Source organism: Fundulus heteroclitus, chromosome 23 (genome assembly GCF_011125445.2).
Source record: "Fundulus heteroclitus isolate FHET01 chromosome 23, MU-UCD_Fhet_4.1, whole genome shotgun sequence".
NCBI classification, from domain to species: Eukaryota; Metazoa; Chordata; class Actinopteri; order Cyprinodontiformes; family Fundulidae; genus Fundulus; species Fundulus heteroclitus.
Window position 1 is genome coordinate 2273932 of NC_046383.1, and position 25201 is coordinate 2299132.

The 25201-nt window shown below is 39.4% G+C and overlaps 1 protein-coding gene across 2 annotated transcripts in view; it reads left to right on the forward strand.

Moving 5' to 3' along the window:
- enox2 (ecto-NOX disulfide-thiol exchanger 2) overlaps positions 1–25201 on the forward strand; it is a gene marked incomplete at its 5' end in the record, with an annotated part of 205629 nt that overhangs the window by 98982 nt on the left and 81446 nt on the right. For both annotated transcript variants that reach the window (XM_036126918.1, XM_036126920.1), the window contains 1 exon segment: positions 7384–7515. In XM_036126918.1, coding sequence (XP_035982811.1) covers positions 7384–7515 — 132 coding nt within the window.

A 25201-nucleotide genomic window follows, 5' to 3' on the forward strand; every position in this document is an offset into this window, starting at 1 on the left:
TGGAAATAGTTGTAAAGTATCTAACAAGCACCAGTAATAGGTGGTGTTAACCCGTTGATTTTAATTTTTTTTAAATATTGTGACATAAAATACAGTTCTTGGAGTGTTTTATTAGGATCATTAGTGTTTGGTCCATACGGGTCACTGACTGGCAGCAACTATGACTTTGACAGGGGCAGCAGGATTTTAGAAAAACAAAAACTTGTCCAATCGTTACGATAATGATTGCAATTTATATCTAATTGTATATTTCCATTACCCCCATCGTTATGCTGGAGCTTTTTGGTCACTAAGATCTGAATCAAATGTTTTCATGGGACAATACAAAGTACTCCCCCCTCTGCCACATTTTAGTCAGCCACCACATCTTTAGCCCCTCAGCACCTGAACATGGAAACCCATCAAATAAAAGGAACAGAAAACTGACGCATAAATGTACTGCGTATGTAAACCGTTCATCTTACAGCACATGAAACCTGATGGATGAAGGGAATTGTTAATATGGTCCTGATGAAACGTGGAATCTGTGGTACCTGTGTCGTAGAGGTCCAAGATATTCTGAGATTCTGTGTTTCAGTCTGTATGCCGAGTAATGGGCCTACTTGGAGAGTTTCCATCTCTATACAGTCTGAAGGCGGTACCTGGGAGGATTTGTTTCTATTAGGGCTGGATGATAATTCAATAACAATATATATCGATCGATAGACGTGTCGCGCGATAGGAAAAAACAAGGTCGATAAAAGGTCCATTTTACTGGTCACTTTAGTTTATTCTTTGTCAGTATTTAATAACATAACTCAGGTCTCCTTAAGTTATTTTTCTTAAAAAAAAAAAATCTGTTATGGTTAAAAAAGTTGGTTAAATAAAGATTTAATTGGAATTCTGTGTTTGTGTTCTTTATTACAATTAAATCATTTAGCAATATCATAAAATGTCCAGGCAGAGCTGCACATAAAATATGGTTTTAAATATTTTCAATAATTATCGATATCGATCAATTTGCATTTTTTTTTTATCGATAAGCGTTTTTTCTATATCGTCCAGCCCTAGTTTCTATGAGTGCTGGTGAGTAACGACAGAAATGCCTGGTTGGTCAGAGAACAGCAGGATACACGGGCGTTGGGACGGAGGAGACAGTCGTTTTGAGCTCTTTGAATTTATACAGGTCTGTCTGATTTATTTCACTCTGAATAAATGTTTGAATAAATTGTTTTCACAAGAATGTTTGATTCATTAATTCTGAATGTGGTTGTGTTAAAATGCTGACTTCATGCAGCTGGTCGTGTTAATGTTGGCATCCTCTTACGCCATTTGTTCTCCAACAAAAACTTAAGAACCTACTGAACAGCGTGGATTTGCTATTTTATAAAGCCATAATTCTACATCTAGTCAGCTGTTGCCGAATACGAGCTCGAAATGCTCCCCCCCCCCCCCTCCCATATCATCTGCCTCAGTTGTCATTCTCACAGATCAGCGTCACCGCCCTCCATTAAAAGCAACCTTTTCTTTCTCATTTTTATCTCCATCCCTCATCTCTTCAGCTCCCCCTTGAATTTGTTCCCCAGGGGCCGCCGTAAATCTCTGGTTAGCTGTTAAAACCATGCACATTTTAGACTAAATGGCCCCCAGCGTCTCTCTCTGCCTGCTGTTGGGGCTTACGGCCAATGGGCCTTTAAATGACTTAATTTCCTATCTACCTCCTGGGGGAGTTTTAGGGAAGCTAAAAGCTGGTCACAGCCTGAGGAGAATGAGTATCAGGAAAGCTTTGGGCTGGATGGACCCGAGCTGAATTGAAATCACTATGGGCAATATGCTGAATGCAGATATATTCTCTGGTGGTAAGGCTTGGTTTTAATGCAGGCTGGCCTTTCCAACAACGCATCCATAATTATTTCCGTTGTCTTGCAGACATACTTTGATTTATAAAGGCTCTTCGGTTGACTAGATTTACATTTGCATCTTAGTAAATTGCAAAACTTTTTTGAAAAGTGAAATCAATTAAAAAAGTGAAACTAATATACTGAGTAATTACTAACAGGGTTCCTAATTGTTGCTCACACCCAATGGAAACTTAAAATTAAGTTGCTCAGAAGATCTGAATGTTGCATCAATTTAAAAGACCGACTTTTGATGCAGAAATGCTACTGAAATGTATGTTTTTGTTCTGGCTCTGCTGTGGTGTTAAAGTCCAGCCTGCACTGTTAGATCTGGTGTTTCCGTCTCTCGACTGCATAGCTTCTCCATAAGGTAAAGGTCACGCCGTTTGCATGTGATGCCTTGCTCTTTAACCAAGGTATTGGTGCTTTTGGCAACATAGGCAGGCACCGAGTCCTGCTGGAAAATGAAATCAGCATTTCCTGTAAAGCTTGTCAGCAGAAGGAAATCACAGAGTAATTTCTTGGTGAAATGTTGCGCTGACTTATCACAAAACATTGGACCAAGACCAGCAGAGGACATGATTCCCCAAAATCATTTCTGGCTGTGGAAACGTCACACTGGACCTCTAGAAGGCTTGATTTGGTGCCTCTTCACTCTTTCTCCAGAATGAGAGAAATGTAAACTGGACTTTGGGTTTTCAATACAAAAAGGGAACTGAAAATAAAAAAGAAATGTGTATTTGTCCTTGATTTAAGCAGGTAAATAAGATTATCTGCCAATGTATGTTAAACCCTAAATAAGATAATTAGATATACTGCACTTAAAATAAGGTGATGGAGATGAGTTGTTCCTATTTTATGTGCAAAAGTCTTTTTCCATTGGCAGATAACTCTAAAGGCAGTGACTCCCCTCACTTACATTTACAATCCTACCCAGGCTGCAGATATCCTGTTGCTTCTGCTCCTTTTTCCACTTCAGTTTTTCCTTCCACTCAACTTCCCTTTAATATGCTTCTTTAGCAGTACACTTCTTTACAGGAAGATCCCTGCTTTGAAAGGATAAAAATTTCTTGTTTTTTTTAATTCTGGTTTTTATTTGCTCATTAGTAATTATTCAGTTCAATTCACTTTATTTATATAACACCAAATCTAGAACTTTTGAGAAACTACTTTCTTAACTCTTAATATTCACAGAAATACATTTTGTGCTTCATCTTTTTTGTTTAACGAATACAATTTATTGATCACTTCTCCATGAAGATTTTGTCAAGATTCATGCTCTTCTGAAAGTGCTAAAATATGCCGCCTAATAACGGAAAGGCACATGTTGTAATCCTGCTCGTTTTACAGCTTTTCAAATCATTGCGTTTCAAAACAGCGTTAGGCGGGCCATCCCTTGAGGAGAGGGAAAATGTGACCTCTACACCTCTATTTAAATGCAGCCAAGCTTAACCAGATTGACTTATTAAGTTCTGGTCTTCAGAGCTCCACTTTTCGGTGTCCTCGGTGTCAGGAGGTCCTGGGCTACACATGCTAAGATTGTTGAAATTGTGTAATTAGATTTGGCATTTGCATGAAACAGTCATTTGAGCTAATGGTTAAAAATTTCAATTGATTCTCATTCTTTCATTTAACCTTGCAGTTAGCTCTCCAGTTAGATGTGCATGTCTACGGCTTCACTAAGCCTTCATCTTCATGTTTCATTATTAGTAAGGCACTGACATTGATCTCCTTATTGACGGCGTTCGCTCCTGGTTCTCCCTTCTGCCAAGGTGAACCCGTGTGCTTTGTGTCCATTTCGCCGTCACGCATCTGTAACCCCTGTGCGTCCGGAGAGATGTTTGTTATTCCTTCCCGGACTCCACATATCAATCCATAAGTGTCACGTGGCGCATTTAGGGGGCTAAACTGTCGCCCTCAAGGCCATGTTGGCATGTCAAAAGTACTGAGGGACGGCCAGGCGGAGGTTCGCCTCTAGAAAGCGTAATCAACTTATTTGCTGTGAAAATAGGAGAGTGGATTTACCACTGACACATGGTTTTGTAAGGTGAAAATAAATTGGTGTAGAAATTGAGAGAACTAAACGAATGTGTGGCGGCGGTACAGACGGATGAATCGTGGGGCGAATGACTTGAACGGAGACTTTTCGCCAGCAGGGTCAAGAGGCTAGCATAGTGGAGATAACTTGACCTCCACTCTGAGCGCACTCGAACATTTCGGACCGAATCGATTAAATGCGTGGGACTTTAATTTGAGCCGCACAATCAATATGTGCCCTGTCCTCTGCGGAGGAACTAAAATGGATTCTGCTTCCTCATTTTAACTAACAGCCTATTAGATAAAAAAAATAATACATTTTTTTTTAACCTGCATTTAGAGTACAGATAAGCAGTGTGTTTTGCAGCATTTATTGTTTTGATCATCGTCTCGCTGGCTTTTAGGAAAATGATGAGAAAAAGCCAAACAATGCTAGAAATGATCATTTGTGTCTAGCTCATTCCAGTCTGGTTCAAAGGTTTTATAGAATATGTAACGTATTTAGCGGCATATTTAATGTAAATATCACAAATGCATGGAGGTAAAAATGTTAATAGAAGAACAATAATCAAGATAAAATAAAATATAAAAAAAATTTAATAAAAAAACAGGATTCCATGTATCCATCCATCATCTTTGTCCATTCTTCCATCCATTCATCCATGTACCCTTTCTGTCCAATATCCATCCAACCATTTATCCGTCCATTTGTCATATACCATTGATCTATTTGTTTATCCATCCATCCGTCTATCCATCCACCTATTTGTTCTTTTTTCAGGGATTTGTCTATCATCTAGCCATCTACATTTTATTTAGCCATCAGTCTTTTGACCAATATCCAGTTATCTCTTAATCATCTATCCATCCATTTTCCAGTTTTCCCTTCATCTATCCATCAATCCATTTTTTTTTTTGTTCATCCATCCATTAAGCATACTTCTGTTCATCATCCATCCAAAACTGTAAAAACTAAAAGACTCTTTCCAACAGAGGACATTGCCTGTCCAACATCCAGCTCGGAATGAGTGTACTCATCAGCCCTCTAGAGAGACTGCTTAATGTACTGTAAACTGTAATAAAACTGCTATAAAATAGCTCCCCACTGCTCTTCTCCTCCTCCATTCTAACTCCTGGAAAAGTGTCCCCAGTTAATAGGGTTGTGTTCGTTAACAAGGCTGTGAAGTCCTCGTCGGCAGCATTATCAGAGCGACACACGGGCACGCTTGGTTTTTATCAGGCCTCTCTGTGGCAGTGACAGCAGACAGCTCTGCAATTAGTGACTCAGAGAGGAAGGCAAAGAGGCACACGGCATTATTACACATTGCCAGCTGTGTCTCAACACCAAGAATACCAATATGTTGGCTGGGCTTTAGACGGAAGCGCATACATTTCTACCTGTTGGCTCCAGAGCGTGCTCTGCAGGAGACCCTCTGCGGCGTAAAGTGTGTGCTGAGTGCGGCTCTCCTCATTATTAACGGTCGTGCTTGCTTTGGCATTGTGGAAGAGGGCAGCTGGGCTTGGCCGGCAGTCACAGCAATTTACAGGTCTGTCAGAGAGAAAGAGGTCGAGCAGACGAGAGAATTAAAGAGCATTTAGAGCTGCGGAATAGACTGCAGACGGGAAGAATGAGCTGCCGGTTGACATATGTGTACACGTTGACCTTCTTGCGGGGTTTTTATTGTGCACTCCTGAATGCATTTGCTTTATTATGCAGCGGTCGAATGCAGAAACTCAGGGGCTGTTGGTTTGGCAAGACGTGTACATAATGTTCGGCTGAACAGAAGATTTATCAACATTTTAGTAACAGACTGTCTGAAAAGGGCCTGATAGAGTCAGGACTTATGCTTAGCACCATAATAATCTTGTTTTAGACCTTATTTTTCTGTGGCCTGCTAAGAAAACCAGAGCAGAGGAGGCGCTGGTGTTCATTTTTTTTTTTTTTTATGTTGATATTGCTAATCTAATCCCATTTGTCAACCCTTACTCTACCAATGGACATTCTAAAAATGAGTTTCGGCTTTTCCGCTGTGATGCTGTATCATTTGCAGTGGGCTCTCGGTGCCGGTCACTGAGACAGGAAGTGTCGAAAGGCCAGTCCAGCTGAAGCTACAAAACAAACAACTGCACTAAGATAAATAGATTCTCCGTGACAGTACTGTTGAAATCAGTGTTCAGAGACTGACTGCAGACTAACGGCAGCCTCCTCTCCCCTCAGAGAACAAACAAAGGAACAATTGTTGACCAGAAACTGACTTGAAAACGCTGCGCTGTTACTTCAGGGTCTCACTAATGATTAAGTTCTGGAAAGTCACTTTTACACGGTTTGCTGCTAACCTCTCTTAAACTTTCCTAGAAGTTTTAACTTTGTAAATTGTTCCAACTTTACTATTAAGACTTTAGTTGGTAGCTGATTGCTAGATCACCAACTGTTCGTCCTCTAATTAAGGCCGAGCCAGCGAGATTTTCACCAAATTTTTGGTATTGGCAAAAAAAAAAAAGAAATCTTGAATCTAATTACTTCTTTTAAAACAGAAAAGCATTAAGCAGTAATTATTCCTACTGCTGCGAAGAGCAATAAAGCATATTGGTTAATACAGTCGCAGTGATTTCATCTATTACATTTATTTATTATTAATTTTGGTAAATGCACTTTAGCAGAAATATCTAAAACATGCTCAATTATTTTTTTAATCATTAAAAAAAATATATTACCAACATTTGAAACTGAATTCAGAAGTTTTGCTTTTCTTGCAAACAACCAGCTTGCAATTAGCTGCTTTCTTCAGAGCTGCATTATTTAGGTGCTTTAATGGTTTTGGAGCATGATCTTTTTACAACCCTGCTGTACCTTGATGCCAGTATTTTAGTTTTTTGACAAATGTTTTGGCCTCATATCAACGTATCCAGCTCGCCAATGTCAGCAGGAGTTTGGGTCGTTTACAGATCTGTGTTAGCCCAATGCCAGGATGGAAAGACATCAGTAGTAGTTTTAAAGTAGCATTTACCAAGTTTTTATGAACTCTTTTCTGTCTTTTGGCTCATTGTTTCCTCTTCCAAAAGACACGATAAAATGTGACATGTGCAATTATTAATCTGTGTAATTTGAAAGTGTGACAGAGGCCAAGATTTTCTTATTGCATTGTAGAAAGTGAAATCTTTAGCCTTATACAAAACACTTCTTTTCCCCATCCCCATATGTTTGGTAAAAGGACCAAGGCAGTAAAGGTTGATTTGTAGTAATGCTTGAAAATTGAGTAAAATTGGGACATGTCAAAGGTCACCAATGTGTTTAAGCTTTCAGGATTTTCTGGCTCCTATTTTTATGCTGATATACAGACCCTGCTGAGATCCGATCGCCAGCTTGATTTATATGACAGAATTTTGTGCAGTAGCCTAAAGCCTCTTTCAATGGAGGTAAATATGTTTTCCCACAATAATTGCGTTTTTCTGTTTTTTTGCTTTGCAGAAGGGATCTGTAACATGACAATGGACTCCAACTCGATGACGATGCCTATGTCAGACCCCAACCCCTGGGCAGCAGCGATGAATAATATGGGGATGCCTCCTATAGGAATGACTGGACAGCCACTTATTCCAGGTACAACCCATTCCAGGTCAAAACTTAATATCAATAATTCTGTTCAGTTTGACCCACATGTGAGCTTTGTTTGGTTTTAGACTACTCTGACTATACATCTGTAGGAAATATAAAAGAATTATGAACTAATAAACGGATTAGTAATGAGTTTAAAAAGTGGAGTAACACTGTAATGTAACTTTAGCTACTAGGGGTTGAAAATCATTTGATAAATACAATAATTACCTAAATAGAAGCTCCTCTGTATTCATTCTTATTTTTAGTTTAAAGACAAAGAATAGCCCTTAATTGATTTGCTAAACAGAATATGACCCAAGCAATTATTACTTGTTTTTAATCTTAAGTTGTGCAACGAATAGAAAAGTTGGGTTTTCATATTAACTGAAGCAGGTGTTTAAAACATGAGAAGTGGGATGTTTCTCAGTGTGCAGCGTCGTCTTTGCTTTGTTCGCTGGAGTCTCATGTAGTGTTGCATTAAAAAAAAAAAAGCAGAGAAAGCGTGCTCTCTCTCGTGTGTCTGAGCTGCTCGTATAAAATGAGTATGCCGGAATAACCGGGATGAGCTGAGTCATCAACAAGGAATTGCAAGCTGGTAATCAGTTATGTGCTGGCACATGCAGGCAAGCTCTGACTGACGGAGGCTGACGTGAATCAGTCGAGCTCGCGTCAGGGAAAAAGAAGAAGCTATTTACATGTATAACCACATAGAGCTAATAGAGGGGAACAAAACTTGTTTTATTTGCTTGTCATAGATTGTATCACCATTGGTAATTTACTTTTTTTCTGGGTACCTTCTCTAAAAACCTTTTCAGTATGTTAAAAAGCGCATCCTTAGAAAAAAATAAAATGGGATTTCTTCTTGTTTGAACAAAATGTCTCCATTCAGATGGGAACAAAGAGATTCTGAGGAATCTACCTTTCCCTAGTAAAAGTATAGAAATCTGGATAGGTGTTAAAACAATGTATTGACCGTAGAAAAATCATTTCTCTTTCCTGACTCCTCTTGTTCTGTTTTCCACGATATAAAACTCTGACTTTATATTCTAAATCACTCCAAAAGATGGAGCCGTTTGTAGAGCGGTTGTGACCGCCGTCCTGCTGCGTTCAATTTATATACCTGTTCTTTTCCCTCAGAGTCTAGAGTTGATTATCTAGAAGGCTTATACAAGATTTTTCTTCTTACTGCTCCATTTTCACTTGTGTGTAGTAAGCACTGTAAGAGTTTGGGTTTATGAATTAATTGACTTTTGTTCAATTGAGTGAATGATTGATTGATTGATTGATTGATTGATTGATTGATCTAGCTATCATGAAACTCGGGGATAATGTGCACCATCGATCTGTGGATTGAAGTCCAGCTTTGACTTATCGACTAATGTTAAAATTGATTAAACAAAACTCAGTGTCTAATCATCTATAATAAAAGGGCAAAGAATTTATCATGAGCAAAAATATTTGCTTAACATGTTTTTCTCAACATAATGAGACTGTAAACTTCATCTCATTTTGTCAAGAGTACATTTCTGAGAAACTGACATTTATATCTTGTTACATAAGGTAACAAAACTGTCCAAATATTTCCTTATCTTGAGACAATAAGACGTTAAAGTTAATCGCATCCAAACAAGCTCAAGATCACTAAATCCCAAGAAATGAGATAAAGAAAAAAAAAAAAAACACGTCAAATCACAAAATTTGTATTTATATATCGGTAATGGAAAATGTCAGGCTGTAAAATTAATTAACTATGAATGGTGAAATATTTCTGTCAGGTCAATAAGTGGTGATAATGTCCAAAAGAGCAACATGTGAGAAAATGTCAGGAAGAATCGGCTCACATTGAGTTCTGAAGGGCCATAATAAATAAATAATTACGTTGTAAATATTTGTAATTAATGGTTTTAACAAAAGTTTAATAAAGCAGTAAGTACAAATTCTTACACATGATTTCATAATGTGCTAAAATGATACATATTGAATTTTATCGACGTCATAGCTCCCCTTTTGCTGCAGCTCGGCAAAGAGACCCAAAAATCTGATTGGCTAACCTGCACAATTAGCTCCACCCACTGACTCTGTTTGGTATAACCGATAAATAAAACCATGGGTGGCAAAGCACAGCTATGAAATTATTAAATAAAATTAAATATTTAAATAATTATATACTTGTAAAATATTCATATAAATGTCGATAAAGAATTCTAACATAATTTATTTATCAATCATTGTTATTTAATTAATTAATCACACACTTAATGCATTTAAACATATAGGTCATTTGTTGAATGTTTGAATTAGCATTTCTTTTAAAGATCACATATTGAAATATTTAGCAACTTGGTCCTCAATTACTGCAAATCAGCTGGGATCTTTTAACATTTGCTCTCCTTCTTTAACCTTTTCAGTAAAAGGCTTAAGGTTTGATTTTAGCACATTAAACATAAAAAAAATGAATTGTTACTGTAGATAACCAAGACTTTTCCATTGCACACCAATATCCAAGATTTAGTACATCCAAAATAGCCCCAATGTTTTTTGTTTTTTAACAGGGATTTTATAAAAAATGTTATTCTCCTCACCTAAAGAGAGTGTTGTACCTGAGATTAGACATGAAAAAGCATCACACAAGGTTTATTTTGCTATATATTGTTGGAGGTGGAGGCTATGATTCATGGATGCTGGAAATTAATACACGTTTAAAACTAAATGATTTGCAACATTTCAATCGTGATTCCGGAGCTTATCACCCCCGTAATAAACACGCTGTTGTTTCATCCAACGGTCTGAAGCCGCTCCGATGCAGCCGCTAAAATATTTCACGCGTTTGTCAATAAATCTTCCACTGGGAGGGTTGAGCCACCATATTCTTATCTTACCCGCACAATATCCAGTCAAACCGATTGCACTGCTATCTATAACATTAGGTTCAGCTGCACCCTCCCACTCTCCGTCTCTGAAGAGTTATTCTGCTGCGTCTTTTTCTCTCTCTCCTCAGTAGAAGCCTTTCCCTAAAGCTTTTTATAAATCATTCCCACTTCTTAGCTGAAATGCACTTTCATATTTGAAACGCGCCAGGCTGGTGTGCCTCCGTGTGCAGATTCACGCGAGTGTCTGCGTGCGCACTGGAGATGGACGCTCTCCCAAACGCATTCCTCAATAAAGGGTGAGGGTAACATACTTTCATGCTCTCATTCACATAAATGTAAGCATGATATATTTGAAACGCGGCAGATAAAAGCCTTTCAACCAAAAGGGGAGCCTTGTTTCGTAGAAGCGGAAAAAGCTCCTAAATTTGTCTATAATGTAAGTGGGTTTTCGGGCTTATCTTAGCCTTTAAAATTCTTCATCCACTAATGCTGATCGTATTCCTCTCCTGGAGCAACGCTGGCTCCAAATCGTATATGTTGCTTAAAAGGGTAAAAAAGGATCCAGCTTGAAACGGCTACCTGTCGCTTCGGTGCTCAAATCTGTTGGAAAACAAACAATGATAAACACCAGAGGTCGAAAAGTCCCTTTTTAAAGGAGAAAATCTTGAGATTGGAGCCTCGACATAAACACATCTTACCTGGGGGTCAACGTTACAGATGAAACGTGTTTTGATAGAGGCTGACGAAGCGCCGCTGACATTCTTGTTTTTTTTTTTTACTCTGTCCGCAGCTGTGTGAGACCTTTTACAGCAGCCGTTTAAGTTCCTAGCAGGAAAAGCTGTAGCTAGAAGCACTAATGGAGGCCAGTGCCAGTGATGCGGCGTCAGGGCCGCCAAACTGGCAAACTTAAATGGAGCGGCGTAATTAGCAGCGATATAGAGCTGCACCTGTGTTTGTTAAGTTAAAATATCTGCTGCGAGGAGGGTTAATGAAACAGCTTTTACACTTAATCAAGTCCAGAGACAGGTTTTCTAAAACGACCTAGCTGATTTAACCAGATGGTTTTAGTCTCTTGTTAAAATATGTGATGGGAAGGAAAAAAAGCCAGTTTAAAAGCCTCGATGCTGGAGAGAGGAGCTCAAAGGCTGGGCGAACCCGCGCAGGTGTTTTTCCACTCATTGGACCTTTTTCATGCCTCACTTCACATATCATTGATGAGAGATATGTTTTAGTTTGGCTTTTTTTTTAATTATGTGATTTGAAATGAATTCGGTCTACGCTCCTCTTGGTGTATTTTAACCCTGCCAGCTTATTGGGTTGTTGCATAACATGCAGTTTCCTATTACCCTACTATTTACTATAGCTCCGTCAGTTCAACACACAGGAGACTGTATCTTGAACCTCTCTTTTATACGTGTGCTATGAGAATAAAATTTGTAGTAAGCCTTTCAAAACATAAACAAAAGAGAGAAAACAACCAAATGAGGCATACAAATTAATGAATAAGGCTGAAGGAATACACCACTCTGAGACAACAGTGTAAAAATATATTTGTAACAGTGCACCTCGCTATATAATATGTGCGATATTGGATTTACAACAATAGGGGACCATATTAATCATCTTTTTTTGTAGGCAAGGCAACCTTATTTGAATATCACATTTCAGTAACGAGACAATTCAAAGTGCTGTACACGAACAGAACAATGAAAAGAAAACATTACAGAGAAAAAGGACATTGCAGTGGAATAGTAGCAGCAGGTTAAGATGTAAGAGAATTAGAACTAGTTACAAACTAAAACATCAACTTTCAAAGGCAATTCTAAACAAATAGCTTTTTTTTTTTACCTTGATTTAAAGGAACTCAGAGTTTCAGCACTTTTTACAGTCTTCTGGAAGTTTGTTCCAGATAAGTGGAGTATAGAAAGTAAATGCTGCTTCTCTATGTCTGGTTCTAGGTATGCAGAGAAGGCTGGAGCCAGAAGACCTTAGTGGTCTGGAGGGTTGATACACTGATAACAAGTCTGTGATGTATTTAGGTGCTAAGCCATTCAGGGATTTATAGACTAACATAAACTTTTTAAAGTCTATTCTCTGAGATACAGGGAGCCAGTGTAAGGACTTTAGAACTGGGGTGATGTGCTCTACTTTCTTAGTCTTAGTGAGGACGCGGGCAGCAGCGTTCTGGATCAGCTGCAGTTGTCTGATCCACTTTTTAGGCGGAACTGTGAAAACACCACTGCAGTGATCAATTCTAAATATAAACGCATGGATTAGTTTTTCCAGATCCTGCTGAGACATTAGTCCTTTAATCCTGGAAATGTTCTTCAGGTGATAGAAGGCCGACTTTGTCATTTTGTTTAAAAGCCTTTGCCTTTTATTCACAATGAACAGAGGGCTTTGGCTCAAATAAGGCTTTCATGCTTTTCTTTTCCTTTTCTTTTTTTCTTGCAGTTCTCAATGCTCATCTAACCCAGATAAGCATTGAAGCGTCGGTCTGTAATTTAGCACTGAATGTGTCTACATCAATGTTAACCAAAAACGCTGAGCCTCACAGCTTGCGTCTCAACTTTGATGTCAACACGAGTGCTATTCACAAGCTGAAAGCTGCTTATTGCAGCGTCCTCAACACGACGCCCGCCGTTCATCTCTTTTGAGGTTAACCATAGGATGCACATAGGAATACTTTTATCTGATTACAAAATAAGATTTCTTTTTTAAGAAGGTGCAGTCTCACCAACACACCATCTACGATTTACCAGTGGATCTTATCTCTGGTGTTTATCCAGACTCGTAACTAAATGAGGCGGTATGACACATTAGGTGGTAAGGGTTCAGATGGGACATGGAGAGGAAGTGGGAAGTATTAGTGTTAAAAATGACAAATAATCTTTCCTTTTTCATTCAGGATTCCTTTTTCTTCCCATTTTCCTCTCATCGTTGTAGCGGTTTCATCCCTCACATTAACTCGTATTCACATAAGAAGCCATGCTGTTTATCTTCTCCCCTCAGAGATGAGTTTAATCAGTTCATCTATTATACTATATATACTACTAACTGTGACAAACAACAAAGAAGGGTTTTAATGCTTCGAGGTTTCTTTTAAGATAATTGAAAAGGTTTCTGTTCCTCAGATGAAACGCGGGCCTAATATTGATAAATGAATTTCATAAAGGTACTGCTTTTCCGTGTGTCCCATGTCCGTTTCCACACTCCTCGAAATCACCAAGGCCAAGAAAAGCTTTTTTTTCTTGTGAGCCACGGGAGAAATGTGAAAGTGGGAAGACGTGTTCTCGCTCTTCTGTTTTCACAGTCTGCGACGTTGAAGGGCGAAGTCTCTCAAAGTTGGCTTTGAGAGCAAAACCTTAACTGTCAGGTTGTCTTTTATAAACTTAAGTTTTGTACTAAAAACAGGCCAGACGCCTTTAAACAACCAGCCAAGTTTTATCATGAACTCTTTTTTTTTTTTTTTTAGTTTTAAAGAACACAAAGCTTTCAGCTCATTCAAACAGTGTCACAAAGTCTTACTCTAGCCTGTCAGGCTGTATATTTTCCCAAAGCACCTTTGGCTTTGAAGTAATCCAAGTAGATTAGCTATTGATTCCCTATCATGACAGTACATCATCTTTTTTCTTTTCTGTCACCTTTTAACTACAGGGAAGGATTCACTTTCACTTCCTTTATCCTTAACTTGTGATGTATTTTTTTTTTTTTTTTTTTATTTAATAAAAAGGACTCCAGCTTTAGGTTTGAGGGCTGTGTCAGTTTTAGGCACATTCGGTAAAGGTCTGTTGGGTCTCTGACGGTTTTAATGCTCCATTCAAGTTTGCGTCTGCTTGATCCACAGTTAGTCTACATTTCACTCATATTTTTTTTTTTTCCCCCACAGCTGAGTCTTTTCCTGCCTTCAGCCAGGTAGATTTATCCAGACAGCTGGATAAACGGACCGCTCTTGGCAGAAACGTCAACACTGCAGCCTGACAAAACCCAGTGCACATCAACAATGATGACAGTTTTGTTTCTACAGATGCACAGAGCATGGCTGTGTATATTAGAAAGTTGTTCTGTATTTGTGTTCGGGAAGTGTTTGGGGTTCGGTGAGAAATAAGTTTCAGGCCACAGGCGGGAGCCAAGATTATGCTCGCTGTTTGATTTATGTTGTTATACTAGAGGTTATTGTGGTGTGCATCCAAGGATCCGTCATAATGGTACCTAGAGGTTGTACTTAATTTTAAAGAGGCACGGATTCTCCCCGTTTTGTCGGTTTTGTATTCTGATATGGGAATTTAGATATTTGCTTTCTCTTTACGTTCAGCGCTGCTTTTGTTGCAGGTTTGGTGCAATCTGATATGTTTAAATCACAAAGGCACTGTGAGTTACACAGCTACAATCTGCACCCACATCATAAGTATAAGAGTTATCCTTTAGTGCCGATACTAAATATCTCGTCTTTTCAGGTTGTAGATCTGAAGTATATGCTGAGACAGGAGGAGGAAGGTAACGGATTTCAGGACGGAATTAGTTCACGTTATTGTTAAATAATCTGAAACGTCAACATAGAGACAAAATCTCTTGGTGACGACAAAATTCAATTCAATTCAATTCAATTTTATTTATATAGCGCCAAATCATGAAACATGTCATCTCAAGGCACTTTACAAAATCAAGTTCAATCATATTATACAGATTGGGTCAGATTATACAGATTCAACAAACCTTTCTACTTTAAACGGTTAATAATTATGATAGCCTGAGATAATAAATAAATTTAACCTTCCTGTTCCTGGTAAAGGTTGGTGTTGCTCCCCTGCTGAGTGCCATGTGTGACTACACAAAGTTCTCGCCAACCCTATTATTATTATTATCAAACAACACAATACAACAAAACAATTTCCTCCTAATATTATTGTCCATCTAATAATTGGACAAACTACTAGGGGTGTCCCGAAACCATTTTTTTTTCCCAGATCGAGTGCAAGTACGAGTACTTTAGTTTAGATACTTGCCGATTCCAAGTACCGATATTGAGTATTTAATAAATTGGTACTTATCAATCACAAATAACTTAACAATATAATTAAGCACTGAAAACGGCTGACCATCCACTGCGATGAATTCAATTATTTTCTCTCCTTTCTTTTTTTTTTTAGAGCCTCAGCAAACAACCTCCTGGTGTATTAGCACCACTACCTGGTATAGAGTGGTTTCTAGCCTTTGAGTTGCAGCAGAGCCCAGCCCAGGGGGACACTTAGTATCGGTTCAGAGTACTTGCTTTTACAAGTACAAGACGCTGGTATCAGGCCCGATACCGATACCAGTAAAATACATTAAAATATAAAATCTGCTGGACATTCTGTCTATCCCAACGTCAAAAGATACCATCTAATTTACAAAAATGGACATAATGGAGACAAACTGATGCAACGTATGTCTGCTTCGCTGGTTAGGTTCTATCTACTTGCTTTTCCAGCAAGGTCACAATGATATGGGATCTTTCTACTGCAGGTACAAAAACAAAACTTCACAGAACCAACAATAACTTCACAAAAAGTCTGACCTAACCTCTTTTACGGTTCAACCGCTGGCTTTGCCTTGGGTGATATATCTGCAGTTTGAAGGCCGAGATGTGAACATCTCCTGCCCTGCCTGAAGACAGGCAGTCCACTGCCAGCGGGCTTCTGTAACTGGCTCCACCTGAACTATATGTTTAAAATTTAAGTCATCTGGCAAATTTAACCAATGCATCTTTTGATCCAAGCAAAACATGCTTATATACAACTATGAACTTGATTATGTGTATATTGTATCATGTAAGTGTGCAACAGCTTATTGGCTGTAAGCTATAACTTCAAAAGTAACATCAGTCTAGACGGGACTGTAGCATTTGCATTATTGGATGGATCGGGGGACATCTGTTCTACTTCAGACCTGAGACTTCTGGCAGTTTTCGATCCACAATGTCAATTTTCAAATCTTACGAGATCATAGATCTATATCTTTTAGACTTTAGGTTAAGCTATCAACCTAAAATCTCAACTTTTCACCATCCCCCCCAAACAAGGCATGCTTGTTCCAGCTTTTTAAGAGTAAAAGAGGTTGAATTGTATTAATGGGGCAGTCTTGTAGTTTTTGCTGGAAACTGTCTTGCTTTCTAAATTCTGTATACCTTCAACCCCTTGGAGGCACATTTCTAATCCTGGTATGATAAATTAGAGCTGTTGCTGTTATAACTTTGTTTTAGGATAAGCTCAAATTTATCAAACCAGTAAAACAAGCTAAGTTATTACATCCACTGAGCCATATGGATACCGCATTCAAGTCCTGTGGGCCAAGCAGCTGGGCTTTTTTAGACGGGCCAGCTGGGAGACTGGCCCTGCAGTTGTACTAACCTGTTGACAAGGCCAAGCTCCTGGAAGCAATAAGACCCAAATCATCTGAGACGACGACGCTGAGGGGCAGGCCGCGTCTCGGCTGGGAAACAACATCCCCAACACATTATCGATCCGCAAGCCAGACTTCAGGACAGTTTACTGTAAGGAATCTGACCCACATCTGACAGGGAAGGTGGGGTTCATTTTATCTCCGGTAAAATTATTGATCGAGGGGCTCTGCTCTGGTTATAGCTGCAGATGCAGTTGAATTTTCCACTTTTTAACTTTTAACACAGCTGATTCTCCTACGTTTTGCTGTCGTACAGTTCTTGTGCGATCCCAATTCGGGCACTCGGTCAGAGGCGACCATAGAATAGCACGTTTGGTGTCGGGAAGCCAGAAATGTAAATAGTAACATGAACCTTTATTTATTTTTTTCAGACGATAATCAAGTAGATGGACTTCCTGTGGTTATGGAAAATTGAAAGAGACGGCTGGGTTCTTTTCTCTTCTGCTTAAAGAAGGTTTGAGAAAGATCCAAGGATTTATTTAATGGCTCTGGGGTGACGGGTAGTTTTTATTTTTGATTCATTGTGACTCCTCGCGTTGTTACTGACATCACGGTGTCTGCGGTCCGGTGAGTAAAATCCCTGGTACTTTGTGGACTGAATCAGCAGGAGTCAGCATCTGGTTTTAACATATTTGACATGTGATGGAGAGAGAAAAAAAAATCTCCTCCTCCGGCAGAGTTCATTATGTGTTTCCCCAGCGTTTATCAGTGTTTTCCCTTGGCCAAATTAGAACCAGATGTAAAGCTCTAGAGTTCCTCCTCTACATTCGGCTCCAAATACAGACCTCCCAACCTGGTCCTTATTATCTAACACGGCATATTTTATGTTACTGCTTTCATGGATGTACAGAGCTCTTCAGCAGAGTTGGTTTGGCGTACAAGCCACACAACTACAATCTGTCGTTTGTGGCTTTTAATTCTTGAATGTTTCTTCTTTGAATTATAACAGTAACATTTGTTTGCTATTTAGGTGCTTTGTTAGTACTTTTGGCACTAGTTAGCGTGCACTCTACCCAGCAGGTGGTGTTTGATGCTTTGGCACAAAAGTTCACGCTAAAAGCTGTTTTCTAACTCCACACTTTGCCAAAGCCATTCCCGAATGATTTATTCTTTCCAAATAAAGTTACTTAAGCCCTTTTCTGAAAGTCCATAAATCTTTAGCTTCACTATGAGTGTCTCAGTATCAGTTTTCCCACTTTCACATCCCCGAATGGATTGCTACCTTCTGTGGATGTAAAAGAAAGAACGTTCATGCCGATGTGACGCCAGGAAAAAGGGGGAAGAAAAAAAACACTGTCATAAAACTGATGCTGGAGCTCAGCAGGTTTTAACCATGACCAAGCAGAGCCGAGAGAAACCGAATCGTGCTGAATCGTGCTGAATCATGTTTCACGTGTCGTTTTAGGTTGGTCCGCCACCGAAACACATGCAAAGCCACTAACTTCTCTCTGTGCCAACAGAACTGCTTGATCTTCTGCTGGTTTTCTGTTTACGTGTGATGATAAAAAAAAAAAAAAAAGAAAGTCCACCCTCTAATCAGTTCTTTAGTTTTACATGTCAGGACATAAAACACAAGGTTTTTAACAGGTTCTAAAATGTATTTAAACCTTACCCCAAATGTAAAACCACAAACCATAGATTCAACGTGTCATCGGCTTAATTGGAAAAGCCAAGAGTGAAAAGCAAAGGACCCCCGTGATTCAGTGCCTGGTAAAAACCGCATGAAGCTGCAATAACTTGGAGTAAGTGTTTTCTGAATGATTTTCTCACATCGTTCATCTTTTTTACAATGTGGTTTAAGCTCATTGAGGCATGCACAGCCCTCTTATGGTCCTACCAGCGCAGCTTGAGGCTTGGACCTTGGCTGGGCCATTGATTCCCTGTCTTTTTGGTTCTTTTTTTTGTCAATCGGTTATAGATTTGCTGCAGGGTTTGAGAATGTCATGGCTCAATTCTGGTCAAACTTGGAACTGTCTGCCCAAAGACCTCCCTTTGGACTCTGTAAGGTTTAAATATAGAGAGGGGTTCATGGTTGGCTAAATTAATGCAAGTCTTTCCTGTCCTGTGGCTGCAAAATAAGCCCAGATCATCACACTTCCACTGCCATGCTTACAGTTGCTATAAATCTGTGCTGATGTGCAATGTTTTTTTTTTTATTGCATAACATGATACTGTGCTGTACTTTATTCTCGTCTGTCCAAAGGTGATTGTACCAGAAGTATTGAAGTTAGTTTATATGAAACTTTCCAATCCTATCTCAGGCTGCCATGTTCTTTAATATGAAGAAAGGCTTTTTTTTTCCTGATGACATTTCTAAAAAGACCAAAATTGTTCCATGTTTTTCCAATTGTCCTGTGATCAACTTTACATTTAACTCTTTGGATTTTTCTGTTTCTCTTTGACCTCGAGGTGATTTTACTGGGATGTTCGCTCCAAGGTAGATTAACAGATATTTTAAGTATTTTCCACTTGAGAAAATTATTCCTCACTTTACAAAGAATGATTTTAATTCGGGAAATTGCCTCGTAACCATCCCCATGGTCCTTGGCAGAATCAGTTGCTTCTCTAAAGTCTGCTCTTTGCTCCTTGGCATTGTATTAACACACATTTTTGTACTATTCTAAAGGTAGTCACACCTACTGATGATGAGATATTAGATTTACATTACCAGGCCGCTACTTTTCCTCCTATATCCTACGGACGCAGCTAGGCTGTACTTTTTTTTTTCTTTTTTTTCTTTTTTTTTTGCATAGTAGTTGGACTTTATCTGACTACAATAAAATAAGTTTGAGCTGCAAGAACTGGATAACTTCTATTATATGTGTAATACCAAATTTATTTAAGAGAAATTATGACACTTTGATGCAATGTAAAATAGTCACTCTACAGCTTGTATAACTGTAAATTTGCTGTCACCTTAAAATTAAGGTTGGTTTAAGTTTCACGCGTCTGCTAGGTCGGCATGGTCATATTGTGTCATTTTGGCCCCATTCCCCCCCATGCAGCCAAAGGTTTCCGCTCCGCGCAAGCACTCCGCGCAAGCACTCCTGCTGATGGAGCTTCGTAAATATAGACATCTTTATGATGATCCTGGACAGTAATTGCCGTCACTATTGGAAGAAAGGGACATTTTACGTCTAGTGGGGTGTAGCACACTTGGTGTAGGAGCACAACGCTGCCCGCTAGAGTCTAGGAGAATAGTGCTGCTTCGCATGCAAAGCCGCACGGAGCATAAATGCTGCCGACATTGTGTCCACGGGTCTCATTTCCATGTTGAATGTAAATGCGTCAATTCTAAACCAGCCTTAACTCAGCAATCAATGTCTACTGCTGGCAACAAATGTGAATACACCCCTTAGGTGAAAATGTCCAAATTTTATTTTGTGTGGTCTCCATTATTCTGTAGCACTGCCTTTACTCTGTTGGGCATGGAGTTCACTAGAGCGTCAGGTTCTCTAGCAAGGCAGTGGACATCTTGTGTGTGTGTTTGAGATCATTATCATGGTGGATTACTGCTCTGAGATCCAGTTTCAGAAGGGAGGGGATCTTGCTCTGCTTCAGTAGGCCACAATACATTTTTCAACACACTACTTGCGGGCTTTTTCGTGCATCATCTTCAGAAGAGACTTCCTTCTGGTACAAGAGCCATGCAGACCGATCTAATGCAGTATGTGGCGTATGGTCTGAACACAGAACGACTGACCCTCCCATCCTTTCAACCTCTGCAGCAATGCTGGCAGCACTCATGCAGCTGTTTTCAAACGACAACCTCTGGATGTGACGGCGAGCGTGTGCACTCAGCTCCTTAGGCCTTATCTGAGTGGAGCCTTCAAGCTGAGCACCGACTGCTTTACACTGTGTCAAAGTTCAGCGTTGTCCCATGAAAAAGATATAAAGAATTATTTTCAAACGTGCGAGGGTTGTACTCGGTTTGTGAGATAATGTGCATTTTCAGGTTATCAGAATTAATTTAGATACAGGTAGTTTTGCGTAAACGCACACGTGCTCAGACACTCCGGGGAATAGATAAGCAGCTTCCAGGGGCTGTCAAGCGTTCGCTGAATAAACAAGCATCTCTTGTCTGTTACATCCCACTCACCCTCATCTGTTCTGCACAGTTGCTGCAAACCCCAACGCTCTACACGCAATGAAATATGTGGAAAGTTAGTCATGCATCATTAGCTACTCATTGATAAAGTCCCTTTTATATGATTTCAAGACTTTAATGCATCATCCCACGTGTTTACCTGGATTAACATCAGCAGTGCATCCCGATAAAATAGAATATAAACAGAAAGTGAATTTATTTCAGTAATTTCAGTTTAAAAAGTGAAAGTGATGTGTGCTATAGATCATTTGTTATATACAGATATATTTCAAGTACTTATTTCTGTTTGTTTTAATGACTATGACTAAAATTTCATAGAAGATTTGAACATTACATATAACCAATAAACTTTTTTTATTATTATGGCTTACACATCATAAGTGATTCATATTGACCACAATTAGATCATGCCAAAAATTGTCACCGTTGGCAGAGTACTATATAAAAGCAAATCATTGGAAAGTTAAGTGCAAGGAAAAGCTGTTAGAAAAAGGTGCACAAGCAACATGAATAACCACAGCCTTAAAAAGTTTGTGAAGCAAAGTTCATTTAGTTGCTATCCAACTTGGGTCTGAGTTCAAAGTCCTGTTTTTCAAAGGAAGATGCTTCTTGCATTCATTTGATGGTTAAGATCCCAGAGTCTGGAGGAAGAGAAGAGAGAAACATAATCTAAGCTGTTTGAGTGTAAAGTTTCCACAGTCAGTGATGATTTCAGGCAGCCACCTCAGTGCTGCCGTCTACCGGGAAGTGTTTCAACATTTCATGCTTCCCCCTACATATTGACCAGATGGGAAATCTATTTTCTAGCAGAACATGGTACCTGTACACACCCCCAGCATCACTAATACCTTTTTAATGATCATCGTATCTCTTCACTTGATTGTCCAGCAGACGTACCTGAACAGGTCACTTAAGATGCTTGGTTTTTCATCAGCTGTAAGCCAAAATGAAAATTTCTAAATTTCATCTAATGTATGAATTTCCGTTCTTGAATTCATTTACAGACGTAAATTAGGTATTTCACAATGTTTTAAATAATTGTGATTGTGAAAAAAACAGATTTTCCAATTATGAATCAATTTTTATATTAATTCGTAAAAATCGATTCTTATAACCAAAGATTTATTTAAAAAAAAATATATTTTTCACTATGAACTTAAATGTGTGAGCCAGCCTTACTGACAGGACCCTAACCCAGGACGCACAGCATCACAGTCCCTCTCTGTTCTCACTGACCGATGTGTGGTGGGAGCCTGCTGGAAAAGAAACGGCTCTACAAGCTCAATTAGCTAAGCTAATTAAACATTTTAACATCCCGCTGGGAAAAAGAGTGAGAATTATAGGAATTTATCACCAGAATTGCGCACATCACACTCAAGTATGTGGGAGCTGTAATATTGTGTTTTCATCAGTAAAACCCAAAAGCCAAGTTTAGCTTAGAGACCATGTTAGTCTGTGCGTTAGTTCTTCTTCTGCTCTGAAACCTCAGCGGGACAGAAACAAAACAAAACGGCAAGCTCCACCTAGTGGTCGGAAGCATGGACGCAACATGCATCACAGGAGCCTTCACAGTCCAGGAGGTGAATTATTTTTAATAATGCACCAGATTAGTGTCTAAATTTAGCATCCTTTTTGGTTTAATAAAGACTTTTTGAATTCAATAGAAATAGCAGCTGTAGATATCTCTGGTGTCCTCCGTTTTCTACCCTGGGTCTATTTGGGTATTCTGCCACACAGCATGTTAGTGAAAACGATTGTCTCAACATTTAGGGAGAGGATTTGGTCCTTACAGTCGCCATTAGCTAGCATTACTTTATTAATTTCCAGTTTAATGTTAATATGATACTAGTATCAATATTATATATTATATTGCATCACTACACAGTCATGAAATTCAGGTAACAGCTAAAAAAAAAAATTTTAATACCAGCAATCCAATTTGAGATCGGATTGAATAGAAAAGAATCAATTCCAAATCTTGAGAATCAGAATCGAATCGATTCTTGAAATGTGAATCGATACCCAGCCCTAATTGTGATGCACCGGTAAAATGCATGATCGGAGGCGCAGTTGTTAGCGCACACGACCCATGTACGGAGGCCTTAGTCCTCGACGTGGCCGACCCGGGTTCGACTCCAACCTGTGGTCCTTTGTCACATCTCTCTCCCCCTCTCTCTCAAAAAAATAAATACATAAAATAAAACACACACGCACACACAAATGTGTTGTACTTGCAGCGTTGTCCTTTACTGCTGCCTCTACAGGAACCGTTCAGGTCTGCAGCCCGGGGTTTGTGGCAGTATGTAGGCGGACGATCTCCTCACCTCGGGCCTGCAGTGTGTCAGAAAGACAAGGAGCAGCAGCTTTACGGCTATTGAAATGGGACTTTTCTGAGCGTACCACTCCATTTATGACAGCCATGTTTTCGCATTGAAGGCTGAGTATGGTTAAAGGGCGTATGTGTCAGACGCAGAATAAAGATTCTCCCGGGAGATGTAGAGACGTTGATTCTTATTTGGATGCAGTGGATTCAGGCAACGGTGTAAGTTTTTTTTTTTCAAAGAAAGAAAGTTTGTCCCTTGGCCTCCGGGCAACGGCGCCCGAAATGTTGCACTGAAAAGAAATTAGGCTGAAGATGTTCAAATGGAAAAAAAAAACGGGGATGGTGACTCCTGGCAGAGATTGTGAGAGGCTTCGGCTGGCAGGGTTCCAGGTGGCATGGCTATCTCGCCTCATTAGAGATTATTATTCAGAACCCCTCGCAGCAATTGCCTGTCTTCCCTTCAACCTCCCACCCAGAGACCTAGAAGGGACGTTTACCCTGGAAATCACAGGAGGGGAACGGGGAGGAGTGAGAATGATGACATTAACAGCTCAGGGCTTAACACAATCAAGTCCCTTTTTAAAAAAATAATGTTTCTTTTTGTCTTTCTCCACATACTGATTTACAGGCTACTCAAAATGCAATTACTTTGAACAGACCTCCAGGACAGAGTTTAACATCAAAAGGACATGATCAAAAGGAACAAGAAAGAAAAGGGAGGAGTGTAATGATCTCAGAGGCAGTTATGCATGTGTCCAATGGCATATTTCAGAGCTAGAAGAGGAATTTGCGAGTTTCAGTTTTCCAACATGACAGAAAACACAAAGCAGAGCTCATTGACGAGCGCAGGAAAAAGGATCAGACAGATGCGTGGCCACGTGTGGGTGGAACCACCCCCAGGTTTCTTTTATTGTTCTCCTTCAAGAGAAGCTCTGTGCTCTTTACCTCTCTGTGGAGTTTCTACAAAGGCGGACTAACACATCCCTCCTCTCTCACCATGAATGCACAGAATAATTAATGGCTAACAGTGCAGCTTGTATCTAAAGTGAATTATTCAATAGGCGCCGAGACCTGTTGAGACCTGCATGTATTGATTGGTTCACTAACGAGTTTCCTTTACTATTCATATTTCATGTTTATTCTTAACTTTTCATGAATGTGTGGAGCCAAAGGCAATGGGCAGAGCATTTAGCCTTCAAAAAGCCAAATGAGTTTTAACTACTTTAAATACAGCACATATTTTCAAGAACATTTTGTTCCAGAGGCTTTTGCTGCTAGAAATCTAGCAGTTACCGAGTCTAATTTTGGCTACAGTAATTGTATTATGTGGTAAAGAGTGGGAATGATTGACTTTCTGTGCTACTACAGCATTTCACCTTTGGAACGTCTTCATTTTTGTGCACAAAGCATTTCTTCAGGTCCTTTCTCTTTTGCTTTATGTGACCGTTGCTTGCAGCTGCCTGTTTATCTCCCGTGTATGTTAAGTGGTAGATGCTGCTTATTTAACCTCATTCTTCGCCCACGCAATCGGTGCTAAATCTAATTACGACATCGATCAATTGATTTTAAAGCCGTATCGATCTCCTGTATTGCAGTTTATGTCAGAGGGCATACTCTATTAAGGGGAAGCAGTAAATGATGACAGCCAATAAATGAGCCAGGTAAAATATTATCCGAGACATTGCTATTACATGAGTGAGCATTGCTGAGAAAAGCAATATAGTCATTTCAACCACTTTCAAAAAGAAAGCCATAAAAGAAAATTGGCAATAAAAGAGCATTTATGTCCTGTCAATGCACGGTATTTGAACTCTGAACTCCTCTGTTGTAGAAATGTTTTCTGAAACAGCTACTTGACTGTCAACTGTTTTAGTCAGAATCCTCTTTATTGGCCGAGATTGTTTTGCACAAACAAGGAATTTCACTTTGGTCTCACACAAAGCGTAC